The sequence below is a fragment of the Conger conger genome, chromosome 9, assembly GCF_963514075.1.
Source record: "Conger conger chromosome 9, fConCon1.1, whole genome shotgun sequence".
Lineage (NCBI taxonomy): Eukaryota > Metazoa > Chordata > Actinopteri > Anguilliformes > Congridae > Conger > Conger conger.
In genome coordinates, this window is record NC_083768.1 from 60,020,001 (window position 1) to 60,039,322 (window position 19,322).

The 19,322-nt window shown below is 43.1% G+C and overlaps 1 protein-coding gene across 1 annotated transcript in view; it reads left to right on the plus strand.

Annotated features, from left to right (window-relative positions):
- The window catches only part of LOC133137742 (deleted in malignant brain tumors 1 protein-like), a 74,558-nt gene that overhangs the window by 44,990 nt on the left and 10,246 nt on the right, over positions 1-19,322 (plus strand). Inside the window, exons 11-17 of the mRNA XM_061256071.1 lie at positions 251-322; positions 1,863-2,171; positions 3,170-3,388; positions 3,701-3,799; positions 3,891-3,962; positions 5,818-5,898; positions 6,320-6,483. Of these exons, the coding sequence (XP_061112055.1) occupies positions 251-322; positions 1,863-2,171; positions 3,170-3,388; positions 3,701-3,799; positions 3,891-3,962; positions 5,818-5,898; positions 6,320-6,483 (1,016 nt within the window). The remainder of the gene's footprint in view (positions 1-250; positions 323-1,862; positions 2,172-3,169; positions 3,389-3,700; positions 3,800-3,890; positions 3,963-5,817; positions 5,899-6,319; positions 6,484-19,322) is intronic.

Below are 19,322 nucleotides of genomic sequence, written 5' to 3' on the forward strand. Positions count from 1 at the left end.
GTGGGAACAGCAGAATTAAACTCTCAAGCAGAACTGGCTCATTTTCAGATGATGAACAGGATATGATTTTTATTTATCACATCGTTTTAGCTTAAACTGGTTTATATGTAAGGCAGATTATTAGTCAGTAACATTTGTTTTTGCATAACCCCATGGATGAAATTGGATCTGAAGCTTTCAGGGGGCTCTTTATGATATCCTTTTTTAATTTATAGTTGATTTATATTAAATTATTTTCCCCACATCAAAGCGGAAGTGGATAAGAAAGTGCCACGGAGCAAGTTGTCATGTTCCTCAGTGAAAAATCAGAGATCTTGCACAAGTAAGTTTTTATAGACTGAATCCCATGATTTGTCAACATGCGAAGAGGTATCAGCAGGCCAGCATGCAACTGAGCATCCTGAGTCCCAAATCTCCTCCTGTGGGAACGGTCATGCATGCATGACGGTCATTGACTGTGTTGACGGTATTTCATTAAAAATAATGTCATTGTCATTGAGGAAAACAATCTTCTACAATGAAGGAGGGGAGATTTGTATTCGATCACAAATGAAAAATCAAAGTAAACTGAATCATTTGCTAATTTGAATGTATAAAATTGCACAATGAACATAATGCATGTGAAAATCAGAATGAATTCACTTTGATGTAATGACATCAGCCACAATGTCAGTGGAGATGTGTCTGTAGATGTTAAACCTAATGAGATCACCATAATGTCAGTGGAGATGTGTCTGTACATATTAAACCTAATGAGATCAGCCCTAATGTCAGTGGAGATGTGTGTAGAAGATGTTAAGCCTAATGAGATCAGCCATAATGTCAGTGAAGATGTCTGTAGATGTTAAACCTAATGAGATCAGCCATAATGTCAGTGGAGATGTGTCTGTACATGTTAAACCTAATGAGATCAGCCATAATGTCAGTGAAGATGTGTCTGTAGATGTTAAACCTAATGAGATCAGCCATAATGTCAGTGGAGATGTGTCTGTAGATGTTAAACCTAATGAGATCAGCCATAATGTCAGTGGAGATGTGTCTGTAGATGTGAAACCTAATGAGATCAGCCATAATGTCAGTGGAGATGTGTCTGTAGATGTTAAACCTCAGGGGATCAGCCATAATGTCAGTGGAGATGTGTCTGTAGATGATAAACCTCATGAGATCAGCCATAATGTCAGTGGAGATGTGTCTGTACATATTAAACCTAATGAGATCAGCCCTAATGTCAGTGGAGATGTGTGTAGAAGATGTTAAACCGAATGAGATCAGCCATAATGTCAGTGGAGATGTGTCTGTAGATGTTAAACCTAATGAGATCAGCCATAATGTCAGTGGAGATGTGTCTGTACATGTTAAACCTAATGAGATCAGCCATAATGTCAGTGAAGATGTGTCTGTAGATGTTAAACCTAATGAGATCAGCCATAATGTCAGTGGAGATGTGTCTGTAGATGTTAAACCTAATGAGATCAGCCATAATGTCAGTGGAGATGTGTCTGTAGATGTGAAACCTAATGAGATCAGCCATAATGTCAGTGGAGATGTGTCTGTAGATGTTAAACCTCAGGAGATCAGCCATAATGTCAGTGGAGATGTGTCTGTAGATGATAAACCTCATGAGATCAGCCATAATGTCAGTGGAGATGTGTCTGTACATATTAAACCTAATGAGATCAGCCCTAATGTCAGTGGAGATGTGTGTAGAAGATGTTAAACCGAATGAGATCAGCCATAATGTCAGTGGAGATGTGTCTGTAGATGTTAAACCTAATGAGATCAGCCATAATGTCAGTGGAGATGTGTGTGGGAGATGTTCAGCGGATTGAGGCTGCTCAGTTCATCTGTGGCTCCTGCTCTAGATCACTGGCCCCTCCGGGTGGTGGGGGGGGCAGGCGGGTGCTCTGGGAGGCTGGAGGTGTTCCATGGGGGCTCCTGGCGGTCGGTGTGTGGAGACTCCTGGGACATGATGGATGCCCGTGTGGTGTGCAGACAGCTGGGCTGTGTGTTAGCACAGGGGGCTCATGGTAATGCTACTTTTGGGACGGGGAATGGCACCCTCTGGCTGACTGAGGTGAACTGCAGGGGCACTGAGCTGCACCTGTGGGACTGCCCACACTCTGTGCACAGCAGCTGCCGATCGCAGAACCAGGCTGGGGTCACCTGCACAGGTGAGCCTGCACCTCCACATCGCACCTGATCCAGTGGCAGCTTCTGTGAAGATGAATCACTGTGGCCCTGACAGAAACACACATCCACACGCCTAGGAGCGGCTTAAAGATCCACCGCATCACACCTCTACGATTACTTTACTTCCACAATCACTCAGAATGCAAGCAGAAATAATGCCTTGGAGCTACATTTAACTTCTTCAGAAGCCCTTTATCAGGGGAGCTTACAGACGTGTTTGCATACATAAAGGCAGAGAGAACACCATCAGGGTCACAACCCATACCAGTGCGCAGGAACAGTCTTTAGTGCTAACTACCACTCCCTATCTGAGTGTTCACTCTCAATGGTTATTCCTCTGTATTAGGACAGAAACCTAGAGGATTACATTCTGTCTGGTGTGGCTGTCTGAAGTCTCTTAATACTCACATCAAGCTAGCAGTTTGCTAAAATGAAATAGGCAGTTTTTTGTACAGTAATAAAATATCTACACCGATGAGCCAACGCATTATGACCACATAAGGACCTGAGCGACCGTGACAAGGGCCAAGTTGTCAAGGCCAGATGACTGGGTTGGAGCATCTCTGAAACGGCAAAGCTTTTAGTCTGATCCAGGGCAGCTACACCTTGCACCTTACTGACTACAAGGATCTGCTGCTAACGTCTTGGTGACAGATACCACAGCCCACCTTCAGAGGGCTCAATGTTTTGGCTTATCGGTAGAGTCTTGTACAGAAAGCACAACTTCAGCCAACATATGTATCTACGTTAGGCGCTAAACTTACTCTTGCATCTGTTTTCTGTTATTGCACTGGGTGTCTTGGGGAATGACTAATGGCAGATCGGGGCTTTGCTTTGAGGGGCAGCGAGGCTGCATCAGTAAAGTAAATGACAGGGAGTGCTCAGCTGGTGGAAGCACAGCTAGGCGGTCCTTGTGTGTCCTGGCGTGCCCATTGTAGGTGCCTGCTGATGCCCAGCACCTCGTCTTCCTCCTTTACAGCTGTGACCACGCCCACGCCGCCCAAACCTCCGCCCCCCGTGTCCAAGAGTCCCGTGTCCAAGAGTCCCGTGTCTAAGCGTAACGTGCCCAAGCCTCCCCCGCCCCCTCCTTCCGGCCTGTCTATCCCAGCAGTGGCCTTCCTGGTGATGGGGGCGCTGTCCTTCCTGCTGCTGGTGCTGCTGGGGGTTCTGCTGCTCCAGAACAGAGATCTGAGGAGAGGTAGGGGTCGGACGGACCCTGGGCGAGCCGGCTTAATTATCCCACCATGGGGACATTCATTTGTCTCAAAGACGCAACACAGAACAAAACCGAACACATCAACATACAGTACAGACAGGGGAAATGTAGGACTGAGTTGTGCTTCATAACTCAGCTTTCAGTCGCTCACCAGACAGCCAGTCGCTCCCCAGTCTGGCCGGATAAGCTGGGCATGATGTGACCTCAGATGAGCGATCCTACAGGGCCCTGGTTCCCACAGAGCTCCCTGAGAGGACACCCTGACTCTGTGCTTCTCTGTCTCTGTTCACACAGCCCTGTCTCAGTGGGACCACGCCCGTCTCCTCGAGCCCATCTACGAGGAGATCAAGTACAACCTGGAGAGCGGGGAAACGGACAGCGCCCCCCGGTGGGGTGAGTGAGCCTCACCTGTCCTCAGGCTTAAACACACTGTGGAACGTGTGTGGTGTGGGCGGGGCCAGGACTCACCCTGTCCTGTTCACAGGGAGGAGCCTATCTGAGGACCCGCCCTCCGGGTATGAAGACGTGGGGGACGGCAAGGGACACTCCCTCTCAGGTAGGAGGTGGTACTGCAGCTGTGTAGGAGGTGCTGCTGTGGTCCAGGTAAAGTAGCGGAGGTCTGTGTAGGAGGTGCTGCTGTGGGCCAGGTAAAGTAGTGGAGGTCTGTGTAGGAGGTGCTGCTGTGGGCCAGGTAAAGTAGTGGAGGTCTGTGTAGGAGGTGCTGCTGTAGTCCAGGTAAAGTAGTGGAGGTCTTTGTAGGAGGTGCTGCTGTGGTCCAGGTAAAGTAGTGGAGGTCTGTGTAGGAGGTGCTGCTGTGTGATTTTGGGAGGGGTGGAACTCCTGAGTGCTGCTCGGAGCTTCACTGGGTTATGTAGCGAAGGTTATGGGCCACTCTGACGTGTGTGATAATTAGGGTGATTTGAGACAACTTGCCCCTCTCTGATGTGTGTTATAACTAGGGTGATTAGAGACAACTTGACCCACTCTGATGTGTGTGATCATTAGGGCGGTTTGAGATGACTTGCCCCACTCTGACATGTGTGATAACTAGGGAGATTTCAGACAACTTGCCCCAATCTGACGTATGAGATTATGAGGGTGATTTGAGACAACTTGCCCCATTCACCATGTGTGATAATCAGGGTGATTTGAGACAACTTTCCCCACTCTGACGTCTGATAATTCGAGAGATTTGAGACAACTTGCCCCACTCTCATATGTGTGATTACTCAGGTGATTTGAGACAACTGGCCCCACTCTGACGTATGAGATCATTAGGGTGATTTGAGACAACTTGCCCCACTCTGACGTGTGTGATTATAAGGGTGTTGAGACAATTTGCCCCACTCTGACGTATGAGATCATTACATTACATTACATTATTGGCATTTGGCAGACGCTCTTATCCAGAGCGACGTACAACAAAGTGCATACCCATAACCAGGGATAAGTTCGCTGAAAGACCCGAGAGGGAAGTACAATTTCAACTGCTACCCGTACAACAAAGATAAGGACAAGGACCTATTTTTTATTTTTTTGTTTTAAATCAACAAATAAACAAACAACAAAGCAAAAGTGACCAAACTTAACTGTCCAAATACTGCTTACCAAGCCAACATACCAAAATACCGAAACACTACGCAAATCACAAAGACAACAATTAAGGTTCACAGGGAGGTAGGGAGGGATGGGGAGAGGTGCTGCTTGAAGAGGTGCGTCTTCAGTTTGCGCTTGAAGGTGGGGAGAGACAGTTCTGACCTCAACGGGGAGTTCGTTCCACCACCGTGGAGCCAGAACAGACAGTAGTCGTGAGCGTGAGGTGGAGGTTCGGAGAGGGGGAGGTGCCAAGCGGCCTGTGGAGGCTGAACAAAGAGGTCTGGCAGGGGTGTAGGGTCTGATGATTTTTGAATTTGATGCGAGCCATGACAGGCAGCCAGTGGAGGGAAGTAAGCAGGGGGGTGACGTGTGAGTATTTGGGAAGGTTGAAGACCAGACGAGCTGCTGCATTCTGGATAAGTTGGAGGCAATTTATCCAGATAACTAGGGTGATTTGAGACAATTTGCCCCACTCTGACGTGTGATAATTAGGGTGATTTGAGCCAACTTGCCCCACTCTGAGGTGTGTGATTATTAAGGCGATTTGAGTCAACTTGCCCCACTCTGACATGAGTGATAACTAGGGTGAGACAACTTGCCCCACTCTGACGTTTGCTATAACTTGGGTGATTTGAGACAAATTGACCCACTCTGACGTAAGAGATCATTAGGGTGATTTGAGACAACTTGCCCGACTTGCTGTGTGAGGGTCCTGAGATTACAACACAAGTCCCCTTAACTCCCCACAAGTCCCCACAAGTCCCCACAAGTCCCCACAAGTCTCCACAAGTCTCCACAAGTCTCCACGCTTTCAGGGGACCTGGTGATGGAGGACGCCGCAGAGAGCTACGATGATGTCATCACTGCTGTGGATGCGCACCCAGACAGTGTGGCAGGTGAGTGTTTTCATTGGCCGGGGCGATCGTTCACCACTTTCTCCTCCTGAATACATCTGTTTGCATTCAGTGTTCTGTATCGTCCTAATGAGTGGCTTGTGTTAAGCCCGTGGAAATCTATCAATCAAGTTTTTCACATTAATTAACGAGAACAGGCCTTTCAGCCCGGCAATGATCGCCTTTTCCTACCACTAAAGTGTACCTAATGCTTTGTCTACCTACAAACTAGTCTGTTTTGATTTGATCACATAAAACATTCTTGAGTGTGGTGTAGTCCAGCCATGGACTTGGAAATAACTTTTAAAGTCGTTCCCCCAATGATTAATGTCACCACTACAACCAGCGAAGCCCATATGACCATTATAAGGCTCTACAGTGTTCCCAGTTTAACCAGCTCGGCTGCTGCTTCTGTCTGTTTAAGGGGAGCTGGCCGAGGGAGACGCACCAGAGTACTATGATGACGTCATCACCACCCAGCAGAGCCCGGAGGCTTTTTCAGGTGGAGTTTCTCTGGTTGCAGATGAATGTCGGAGCGAAACACAACCTGTCACCAAACTCACCGTCTTCTGCTCAGGGGGTTTGTGTGTCTGACTGCGGCCGTGTGATTTTCATTATTAATGTGACGTTTACATTCAGCGTTTTGATGCTAAGTTCATTATTCCATTTCCTCCAGCTGCCAGTGGGATGGACTATGATGATGTGGGGGAGGAGCCACCTGAAACCGCATTCTGAGATTTTGTGGGAGGAAGTGCCTGCCCAGCAGTTTGGATCGCACAGCATACAGCAAACACACAGCTAAAGGAAAATGTTTTAATATAAAACCACATCCTCCTAGATCAGCCATTCATCAATGAGTAATTCACCTGAAATGATTGACAGCAGGTTCCTTAGCTTGCTCATGAATCCGGACATTGAAAGTGTTGGTACTTTTACACATTGGATATAGATAATGGATTGCATTTTTAGGTATGTAAGAATGAAAACAATTATCTTTAGCCTGTGTAGGCCTTTGCTTTAGATGTGTGTGTATTTCCATCAAACCCTTTCAGTTGTGGGTGCTGTGTGCATCATGTGTGGGTCAGAGCTGTCCGTGTTGGCTCTCTGATCGACACATGGATGTGTTATCAGCCAGACAGCAGTGATCCAGCATCCCAACTCTCCTTGCTCCTCTGCAAGATCACATTTTTAAAGATGATTTTATTGTACATAGCTGGTGAGTTCCTTGCACTGGCTGCCTTTTTACTATTCAAAACTATTTCATACTACGTTAGAACAGACTTTTACTTCCTTTTTATAAAATTGTTCTTGTTTCGATATTTCTTGAAGACTTACTACTATTTTGTTAGAACAGAACTTTCTCCTGTGTGAATTTACAAATCTTTTCCCAGTGATGAAAATATTTTCAATAACAGAAATATATATTTTTACTACCTTTTCATAAAATAGTTTTAGATATTTTGATTCTATATTTCTTGAAGACTTATACAGCTTTTTATTGACAGCATTTCATGAAAATTAAATATTGTTTTACTAAAATGCTCAATGTATTTCTTTGCCTTAAGCAATACCAGTCTTTTTAACAGCTGCACCTCAATATGATATGTTCAAATAAAGGCTTATAGAACGATTGATCTTTTTCTCCTGTGTATTTATTATAGCTCACTATATGACACTAAATAGCAAATTCTGACCCTCAATATCTCACGCGTTTCAAAAACAATCTTCAAAACCGATTGGCAAGAATGTAAATCACCACATCTGGGTTTAACATATTCCTGCTGTGATCAGTGTTAACAACTTCCATGATGAGCAGAATTATGAATACAACAGGCTATAATATATATGTTTGGGTTCTTTTCCATTTCATAAAATTGACTGTCCTGGGATTTTTTGACCTTTTTTATAACTAAAAAAAATGTATTTAAAACAGCAGGGATAGCAGTGCAGAGTTTGGACATCACAGTTCAACGTCTTATAAATACACTGGATTCATGCCACAACGCAGTTTAATAGGTGTATTAACAGTAGACTACTTTTTCCACTTCCTCTGCGCTTGTGAGCCGTCTGAATGCATGTGGCTTTGTAAGTGACTCTGGGTGAGTGTCGGAGTGGGAAGGGCATGTGGTTTAACAGCGCCCTGCGGGCAAACAGCCATGTTTCGCTCGATATTACGGGCGACTCAGCGTTGCACCTGCTCCAGTGGGCATGTTCCAGATTAAGATTGCCGTTCCCCAACCTCCCTGGACTGAGCTGAAAAATATTAGTGTTTTTATTTATTAATTAAATTTTTCCCTTTTTCTCCCAATTTTGGAGCCAATTTGTACTCCATCTAATCCAATCAGAGCGAGTGTTAGATACACCGGCCACACCCCGTCCCTCAGCGGCCCGAAGGAGAGCGACACGCCTTCTTCAAGCCGTCTCATCTCATGCTCCTGACCGTGATTCCGAGGCGCCCGGGGTGCTGTTGTGTGGCGATCAGCTGACCCTGCCAAGCCCCTCACAAGGGAGCCAGAGCTGCCTTTTCAGCATGAGCCTGCTTTCCAAATGCCTTCCCTGACCCATTAACGAACACGCAGGCGCGGGATTACCCTGACACAACCGTCCCCAGGGTACTGCTGAGGGCACGTTGTTCAAATGTCCCACACGTGGACCAGGGATGGGCTGCCCTGCTTACCCTCAATCAGCCAGACACACCATGACCAATTAACCTGCTAATTACACCCTAATACAGCACCATGACCAATTAACCTGCTAATTACACCCTAATACAATGATACAAGACAAGAATATTCAACAGCAGCCGTTTACATCAGGGACTGCAGCTGTAAATGACAGGTCATGTAAATGATTGGGCTAATTCATTCATTAAGGGCAGAAGTTGGTCTGAAATCCAGAAACCAATGTGGCCCACCTCACCCATCCCTGTGGGGGAGAAACCCCAGCAGTACCACCTGTGAGCTGCTGATTCCCACAAACACCCCCCCTGAACTCTGAGCTGCTGATTCCCACAAACACCCCCCCTGAACTCTGAGCTGCTGATTCCCACAAACACACCCCCCCTGAACTCTGAGCTGCTGATTCCCACAAACACCCCCCCTGAACTCTGAGCTGCTGATTCCCACAAACACCCCCCCTGAACTCTGAGCTGCTGATTCCCACAAACACCCCCCCTGAACTCTGAGCTGCTGATTCCCACAAACACCCCCCCCCCCCCCTGAACTCTGAGCTGCTGATTCCCACAAACACCCCCCCTGAACTCTGAGCTGCTGATTCCCACAAACACCCCCCCTCCCTCCCTGAACTCTATGAGCTGCTGATTCCAACAATATGTAACAGTGCTGTGTGTTTATATATCACAGTGCTGTGTGTTTATATATCACAGTGCTGTGTGTTTATATATCACAGTGCTGTGTGTTTATATATCACAGTGCTGTGTGTTTATATATCACAGTGCTGTGTGTTTATATATCACAGTGCTGTGTGTTTATATATAACAGTGCTGTGTGTTCATATATAACAGTGCTGTATGTTTATATATAACAGTGCTGTGTGTTTATATATAACAGTGCTGCGTTTATATATAACAGTGCTGTGTGTTTATATATAACAGTGCTGTGTGTTTATATATAACAGTGCTGTGTGTTTATATATAACAGTGCTGTGTGTTTATATATAACAGTGCTGTGTGTTCATATATAACAGTGCTGTATGTTTATATATAACAGTGCTGTGTGTTTATATATAACAGTGCTGTGTTTATATATAACAGTGCAGTGTGTTTATATATAACCGTGCTGTGTGTTTATATATAACAGTGGTTATTTAGGTCCGTTTACTTTTATCAACTGGAGGAGGAGTTACATCAATAATAATGAAGAATGAGTACCTGCAATGAATGTAAATATATTGTTAATTTTTTCAGTAATAAGTTGAAGATAAAACAAAAGCAAAGAAAATAAATGATTTTCATATATTAATTCATATTTTATATTTATTGTAAAAAAAGGCATTCAGTGGATTAGGCATAAGAGCACAGTGAACAATACATTCAGTGAATTTATTGTGTTGTGATTTTCCTCTGGTACTGACACAAGAGTAGCATAGACCTAAGCTTTAGTTATGTCAACATCCAAACTATCGTTCGTTTATTTGTTGACTCGTTGATTTTATTCTGTGACCATCCATGTTGGTCCATGGTTCTGACTTGATTAATACAAATGTTCTAAAGTATCGCAAAACGATGTAGCCTGTGTCCCACTAACCAAAGTTACTCATGAGCCAAATAAAATCCAATGTATTATCTGTAAAATATCTGTCTAATGTTGCTGTGTGTGTGTGTGTGTGTGTGTGTGTGTGTGTGTGCGTGTGCGTGTGCGTGTGCGTGAGTGCATGTGCGTGTGTGTGTGAAGGTTATATGCGTTTGCGAGCGTGTGCCTGATCCCTAAAATCAATAAGCAAAAATATGATGATCTTCGGACCATTACATTCTCTGTGTTCCTTATTCTCTGTGTTACTGTGTACAAACAGCACTGTGTCATTATTCTCTGCGTTACTGTGTAGAAAAAGCACTGTGTCATTATTCTCTGCGTTAGTGTGTACAAACAGCACTGTGTCATTAGTCTCTGTGTTACTGTGTACAAACAGCACCAATCATCCAATTTCACTATCACTGGTAAAATATCTGTCATTTTAACTCAAGCTTTTCTGTTCCTTTGTTCTCTTAACCAAAACTAAAAATGTCCTTTTCCAAAAGAAAACGCATTTCACTGTTAAACTCGATAACAAATAACGTTACATTGCCACCGTGCACATACGCCTTCACAAAATAACATACAAGCGGTCCAGCTACGGGTAGAAACTTTTCTAACAAAGTGGGAGTTTTACTCACATAAAAAATGTCACTTTAACGTTACCGTTGTTATAGCAGCACGCGCTAGTCGTTGCTTGGCTAGATGGGTTACTGCAGATTCAAAGTCAAAGCTATATAACGAAAAAGGAAACATTCGGAAACGTTACCTAAAACCCTGTATTTTCCATGTACTGAACAGTGAAATAAGTCAACCTAGCCAGCATGTGTAGGCAATTAAACATTACAACAATATAAACCTAGCTAATTTCAGTGGGCATCTTGTTTAGCTAACAAGCTAAATTAGCTAGCGAAGCAAGACACTCGTTACCATACTTTGCCAAACTTTCCTTTACTTACTCAGAATTCGTATATAAACACTCAAAAACATTCTCAACACGTTAGAATAATTATCATGACACAGTTAACAGTGAAATATCATCAACACACCTGAATAAGGGGGGAAATAATGACGAGTGATAAGAGTGGCGTTTCCTTCAGTAATGTTTTACTGTAATGAAGAAAATACCGCGAATCCCCTAGTATATAGGTGGAGGCTAGAGTAAATCCGGTCTCAAACTAACGGATCAAGACCACATTGTCGATCACTGATAATACTGTTACATCTTAACTTTTAACCATCCATCCATCCATTATCTTAACCTGCTTATCCTGAACAGGGTCGCAGGGACTTTTTAACCATGAAAAATGAAATAAACAATGGATTAAAGAGACTTTTTAGTGTGTTAACCCTTTGTAAACATACCATGAGTTTTTACTGTTTTTAACCCATTTTAAAACACATTCTATGAATTATTTCCCATGACCATATGATCTTTTCTTAAACCTCATAACAGCATTCTAATCTTAGTACAGACCATGACATTACAATCTTTTCACACTTGTCAGACCATAAGTATATCATCATTTTAACCTGTCACATAATCAGTCCCTTTGTTGAATCCTTTACAAGTCCGATTAAATTCCACTGCGGTTTGAAACAAAATACGGAAGGTTCCGTCCTACCACGATCCAGGTGCATGAGTCAATGTCCTTATCTTCGGAGTGTAGGTCGGTCTTGCAGAAACAGGCGTCTATCCAACGCAATTCCTCCTATGGGTGGCTCGCCATCTTGTTTTTCCAGCTTCGGTGTGCAAACACCAAGCGATCCTCAGCACTGGCCAAACCTGGCCTGTTGTACAACAGTCAAATATACATACAAACATACAAGTACTCGAGGAAGACTAGCAACTAAATACAGGTTAATTGTTTAATTAATCGAAACCGCCATTCACGTCACTTTACTAACAAGGCTAACTCAACCGTGCCGGTTAAAATAACTTACAAAATAAAGATAGCATGCTAATTTACGCTAATTTAATAGTTTTAATTCACCAAATCCTTGTTCAAACTCAAATAAAAATAACATAAACCAGCAAGGTAGATAGAAGCTGAACACCAAATTGGGAAAATAAGGGTATATATTCTACTTGCTTCTTTTTCTCACTCGCTGCAACTTTCCGGCTGCTGGTCTTATCAGCTACTAATCAATCTTTCTAGAAAACGGTGCTATAGTTACGCTGATTGGCTATTACCGCTCCACTTTTTAAAGGAACAGTACACAATGTAAAATGGCACTTTTATTACTTGCTTAAGGTGCTATTAACCTAGGTTACATATGTCTACCTGGACGATGTCCTGGTGTGTCTACCTGGACGATATCTCTCAGTCCCACGAGGAACATGTTCACCACGTCCATCAGGTCCTACACTGGCTCCTGGAGAACAGATTATTGGTGAAGGCAGAGAGAAGTGAATTTCACCGGTCAAGCATCCAGTTCTTAGGTCTGATAATCTCCGAAGGGGAGCCGGAGGTGAAAGTGGTATGGAGTGGCTGGAACCTGACTGCCGTAAACGGCTGAAGCCAGCTTTTATTGAAGATTGATAAGAAGCTACAGCTCTGTGACCGTACCCCTCTCCTCACTCACCTCCAGCAAGAGTCCCTTCCTCTGGAGCTCTACGGCCAGTTCTGCACTCTGTGCCTCAAAGACCGATTCCCTGCTGCTCGCCGCCTCTCCAGGCCCCAACAAACGCTCCCTTGTGAGGGTGGATGCCTCTGTCAGAGCGGATGGCAGGACCCCCCCGTGTGCCTGGCGGTGGCTGAGAGGAGCTGCAGCATCGGGGGGGGGGGGGAGCTGCCCGCCGTCAGGCCGCCGTTTGAGAGGTGGAGCCACTGAAATACTGCTGACTGAAATATTTACTCAGAACTGAGTATGTTACCTGAGGTGTAGTCTCTGATATCATTTATATCACACGTGTCAAACTCCAGTCCTGGAGGGCCGCAGTGTCTGTGGGTTTAACTCCAGTCTTGGAGGGCCGCAGTGTCTGCAGGTTTAACTCCAGTCCTGGAGGGCCGCAGTGTCTGCAGGATTAACTCCAGTCCTGGAGGGCCGCAGTGTCTGCGGGTTTAACTCCAGTCCTGGAGGGCCGCAGTGTCTGCGGGTTTAACTCCAGTCCTGGAGGGCCGCAGTGTCTGCGGGTTTAACTCCAGTCCTGGAGGGCCACAGTGTGCTGTTTTTGGGCTTGTTCTCGGCACCTGTGGTTCATTCAAGTTAAAGTTCATAATTCAGTTTGACACCCCTCATTTTGATGAACAGAGCAACTTGAAATATGACTAAATGTTCTGAAATAAAAGAATATCGTTTTCCAATTTTTATATATACAGTACTTTTTTACAAAATAAAGATCATCTGTGTTTATTACTATTGTCTTTTTTCTTCATTTAAATTCTCATTACTGACTTCCTGACTATTTCATCTTCTATTATATGTAAGCTGAAATGTTTGTTTGTTTTTATCATGAAAAAATTACCATTTTGTCTGAAATAAATAATAAGTTAATGTTTTTGTAATTGAAGATTTTAGTTTTATCTTAGATGTCAAGATTTTGCTGCATACGGCTTCAGACTGCTTTCATTGGCTCATTGGCTCAGGTGGTCAGAGCAGTTGTCTCATTGGCTCAGGTGGTCAGAGCAGTTGTCTCATTGGCTCAGGTGGTCAGAGCAGTTGTCTCATTGGCTCAGGTGGTCAGAGCAGTTGTCTCATTGGCTCAGGAGGTAAGCGCAGTTGTCTGGCAGTTGGAGGCTTGCCGCTTCGATCCCGTCCTGGGTGTGTCAAATTGTCCCTGAGCCGGACACCTAACCCTCAAATTGCTCCTGGCGAGCTGGTTGGTGCCTTGCATGGCAGCCAATCGTCATGTGTATGACTGGGTGAATGAGAAGAATCAGTTGTACAGCGCTTCGGATAAATGCGCCATGTAAATGCCAAATGTTTACCTTTTAACTACCCCAACTTGAAGAGCTGCGGAGTGAAGCGTTTTACTGTGAGAAGCTCTCAAACCCCAAACCCACTTCCAGCCCCTGATCACAAGCCCAGCTGCAGGGCAGGAAGCTGCTTCTCATGTGTCATATCAGCTTTATTCATCTACATTTTTCTTCTAGAGCTAATCAGATGACATTTTACAGCGGTTTGTTTTTTCCTGTGCTTGGCACAGGGGTGTGAGTGTGTGTATTGGGTGCCAGTCGTTCAAAAAGGGCACACATTGTAACCCTGCTCAATGTTCTCACATGTAGCATCACCAAGTGTTAAAAAAGAGAATAAATGCAGCACAATTCTCAAATGTCCTTGGTCACTCGTGGCTCTGGATTCCAGCCTTCCTGTCTCTAAAGGCATGACCGTGATCCTGACCGTTGTGGACCGTTTCTCCAAGTCCGTCCACCTCATGGCCCTTCCCACGCTTCCGTCATCCAGGGAAAGGGAGCTCCTGTTCCTGCATGTTTCTGCCTCCACGGCCTCCCTCTGGAAGCCATGTCCCACAGGGGACCTCGCTTTTCCTGCCCGGCATTCTGTGCCCTGATGGGAGCCAAGGCCCGATCATCCTCCGGCTTTCATCCCCAAACCAACAGTCAGACCGAACAGATGAATCAGGGGTTGGATAAAAGCCTCTTTTGTCTCATTGAGAAGTCTCCAGTAGGTATCTGACAGTTGGTTCTCTCTATGCATTCCTCTTATGGCGCCATGTTGATGGTGTGTTTGGCCAAAAAGTACTCTCTTCCAGTCATCATTCCAATCCAATCTCTGCAACTGTTAAACCATGATCTTTAAACGTTTAAACCATGATCTTTAAACTGTTAAACCATGATCTTTAAGCGTTTAAGCCATGATCTTTAAACTGTTAAACCATGATCTTTAAACTGTTAAACCATGATCTTTAAACTGTTAAACCATGATCTTTGAGCTGTTAAACCTTGATCTTTGAGCTGTTACACCTTAATCTTTGAGCTGTTAAACCATGATCTTTAAACTGTTAAGCCATGATCTTTAAACTGTTAAACCATGATTCTTAAACTGTTAAACCATGATCTTTAAACTGTTAAACCATGATCTTTAAACTGTTAAACCATGATCTTTGAGCTGTTAAACCATGATCTTTAAGCTGCTAAACCATGATCTTTAAGCGTTTAAGCCATGATCTTTAAGCTGTTAAACCATGATCTTTAAACTGTTAAACCATGATCTTTAAACTGTTAAGCCATGATCTTTAAACTGTTAAACCATGATTCTTAAACTGTTAAACCATGATCTTTAAACTGTTAAACCATGATCTTTAAACTGTTAAACCATGATCTTTGAGCTGTTAAACCATGATCTTTAAGCTGCTAAACCATGATCTTTAAGCGTTTAAGCCATGATCTTTAAGCTGTTAAACCATGATCTTTAAACTGTTAAACCATGATCTTTAAACTGTTAAACCATGATCTTTAAACATTTAATCCATGATCTTTAAGCTGTTAAACCATGATCTTTAAACATTTAAACCATGATCTTTAAACATTTAAACCATGATCTTTAAACATTTAATCCATGATCTTTAAGCGTTTAATCCATGATCTTTAAACTGTTAAACCATGATCTTTAAGCGTTTAAGCCATGATCTTTAAGCGTTTAATCCATGATCTTTAAGCGTTTAATCCATGATCCTAGGGTTCTTTATGGCCGCCCTCCATCTTCCCCCCCGTCTGTGGGGACAACATGCACTTGCATCCTGTTCCTGGCAAATCTGTAATAAAACCGTTTATCATGTTTACTGTTTATCATTATCATTTATTTAAATTTTTTTGTGCCCATTACCAGACTTGTGTAAGTCAGTTGCCATCTATCGATATTGAATTTCACAGCGCTTAGGAAGCGATGGATTGGCACTACCATAGGGCTTCAGACGGTACGAAAACTTTTAGGAAATGATGCGCTTTCTTCTTCCGTGTCTGACCGTGCAGTGAGTCACGGGGGCGGGGCCTCCTGCTGGTGGGAGGAGTCCTGACTGACTGCAGTGACGCAGAGTTGGTATATGTGGAGAAAATGTAAATGGCGGGTGCTGATTTGTCATTACGTGTGTTTGTGGTGCTGGTGCCGTGTTCTAATAAGGCAGTGGTGAATGTGATTGGTGGAGGAGAGAGTGTGCTGTCTCTGGGGGGCAGGGTCCATATGCACAGAGCTCAGTCTCACTCAGAGCTCAGAGGTGCAGGTGTGAGCACTCTGCTCTGTGGAAGGGTACGCTTGTCTGCGCTGAAGATGGAGAGATGTCTGCTGTTCTTCTCTCTCTCCTCCCTCCTCCTGCTCTCCACAGCCAGTGAGTACCAGGTTCATCCTCCTCTCCTGCTTCTCCACACCCAGTCAGGGTCAGAGACTGGGGGCCAGGGCCAAGGGGTCAGAGGGTCTACTGGTCAAAGGGCTCTCCAGTAAGAGCAGGGTTACAGGCAGCCTCTAAACACCACAGATTACTGGAGGGACATTTCTCTGAATGCTTCATTAAGATTTCAATATTATTCATAAATATTATGTTATAAATATATATTCTAAACTGTTTCTGTATTTTATTCACTGGTTGTAAATGTATAAATTGAAAAAATTGTGCCAGGAGAAAGCAATTTGTTTGGTATTGGTATTGTGTTCGTGTTTCAGTGTACGTGTATAAAGTCAAAATGGTGTTTCTATAATTTTTCAGCTCTACAAAAGTTGGCATCTGATTTTCCCTTAAAGTCTAGGGCCAGCTTGCTCTCTGAAAAATACAACGTGCAGTTTAGTGTAAGAATTGTAATGAGATGGTTTTATTTTTCTTACTGTGTGTAGTTGCAAGCTGCTGTTTAATGTTTTAAGTTTGTGAAAGTCTGAAGCCTCTGACATGTTTGATCTGAACGGAAATGTGACGCACTCTCTTCACAGCGATACATTTGATTACATATTAATTATATTTATTAATTAATACACTTTATTTAATTTCATACACTTATTGAAATGTACTCATCTCCTGCGTACAGCGACTAATAAAAAAAAATCAAAGATTATTTGGCACATCAGTGGTAACACCTGTGGAAACGTTAACTTCAAAAGCACTGAAGCAACGTTCACCCAAAGTCAGACTTCCTGTCTTATCTCATAAAATGACAGACTTTTATTAAAATTTAACATTTGTGTGACACAGTTGTGTGTCTTTAGAGGAACTGTCCTTCCCCATCTGCTGGGGATCATGGCTGTATGCAGAAGATGCCTCTTTTCTGGAAATCATTTTCACTTTTCCAGTCTTTACCCTGCTACTTGTCATTAGGGCATCTTCCACTTTACTGCCATTTGCAATAATTGCAGTAGTAATACTGTAGTGATGGAAGACTAATATATTGATTGAGGTCCATTGATTGAAGTTTTTGTCAACTACCCAACCCCCACCAAGTCAAACACATCCCATCATTTCACATGCCATTGATCAAATTATTATTATTTATTATTCAAGAGCCGACCTGCTCCTTATTTATAAGAGTACGGAATAGTAATAAGAGAGAGAGAGAAAGAGACAGAGGGGGAGAGAGGGGGGGAGTGAGGGAGAGAGAGAGAGGGAGGAGTGAGGGTGAGAGCCAAACGAAATGAACCGTAAATCTATCAGAAATGCATTTCCACAAATAATTCATCAATGTTTTCAGATGTCAGTTTTTCCATAGGAGCCGAACAAACTTCACGAGTCTCAGCTGTTTGTATGTGTTGAAAATGATGTTATTTTATTATTCCAGTAATTCATATTTTATTTTAAAATTCTACAGATCCTTGAGCACTTGTGAAGATAGACATGATCATGCACACCATTACCTACCAAGATATTTAAATAACAAAGACAAATGCACTATTAAGTGTTTATATACAAGTTTATGCAGTTTAAAGCGTTTATAATTGTGAAAAAACTGCTTTAAGCAGGTGGTTTTAACGTTCGGTGATCTGTGTATGTTTTTGGCTTGTTGTACTTCTTTTAACAAAACTTCAATCTCCGCTTCAGAGAAGCTTTTTTTTTTTTATCTCTTCAAAAAGCCAAAATTCTACATATGGAGCGTCCATAGCGCAATGCAAATCACAAATTTTGTCCTGTGTCTAGGTGTGTTTAATGAATCTGCTGAAAGTTGTTAGTTTGTTTATGATCACACATTTCCGAAAATATTGATAAATGAGGCCCACTGACTCCAGATGTCAGGGAAGAAAGCTACCCTCAGAACCAAATTAAATTATTTAAGAACGGCCAAATGAAATTTTGTGCCTCTGTATTTCAGCATCTCATTTAAAACACCATCAGGACCACTTCCTATGTGTTTCAGCATCTCGTTTAAGACACCATCAGGACCACTTCCTCTGTGTTTCAGCATCTCATTTAAAACACCATCAGGACCACTTCCTCTGTGTTTCAGCATCTCATTTAAAACACCATCAGGACCACTTCCTCTGTGTTTCAGCATCTCATTTAAAACACCATCAGGACCACTTCCTCTGTGTCTCAGCATCTCATTTAAAACACCATCAGGACCACTTGCTGTTTTAGATTTCAGGACCTGAAGTTTCTCTCTGAGCTCATGCTCAGTAATGGGGGTTCTGCTTGTCTTATGGAATTGCAAATTCCAATTTAATTTTCTCTGATTGTATGCCTGGTGTTATGTTTGCATACAAAGTGTTGCCATGGCTAGTCCATTTTGTATAGCCAATTCTACTTTGTTTCTTTGAGATTCTTAAATTCAGTTTGTGTTCATGGACTCCTCGATTCTCAGTTGCTTGTGAGTGTGTTGTGAATTTTTGGTTCTGAGCGTATGTTTATAGTATTTGATAGTCTCATAGGAATCAGAGAATAAATCAATAGTTCCCCAGTTCTTTCCTTATTGTGGTATATTAAGGGTTAAAACTGAATATGCTGAAATGATCTTCTTACAATGTCATTGGTTTCCGCCATGACCTTTTTGTTCAATGGTCAAATAAATATCAGTGAGATTATCCTTATGTGCATCCAGAGAATTGCCTGTTAAACTTGCACTATCAAACTCAAACTATTTAAATCCTCCATGATTAATCTAGTGATTAATGAAATGGCCATACGTTTTTGAATTCTGAGTGAAGCCTCTGTTCTCCATTATTTATACTTTCTCTGTTGGGTATACAACAGAACTGACAACGAGGATGGGATTTCTTAAATCATGCGAGAACAAGATAGCTGGC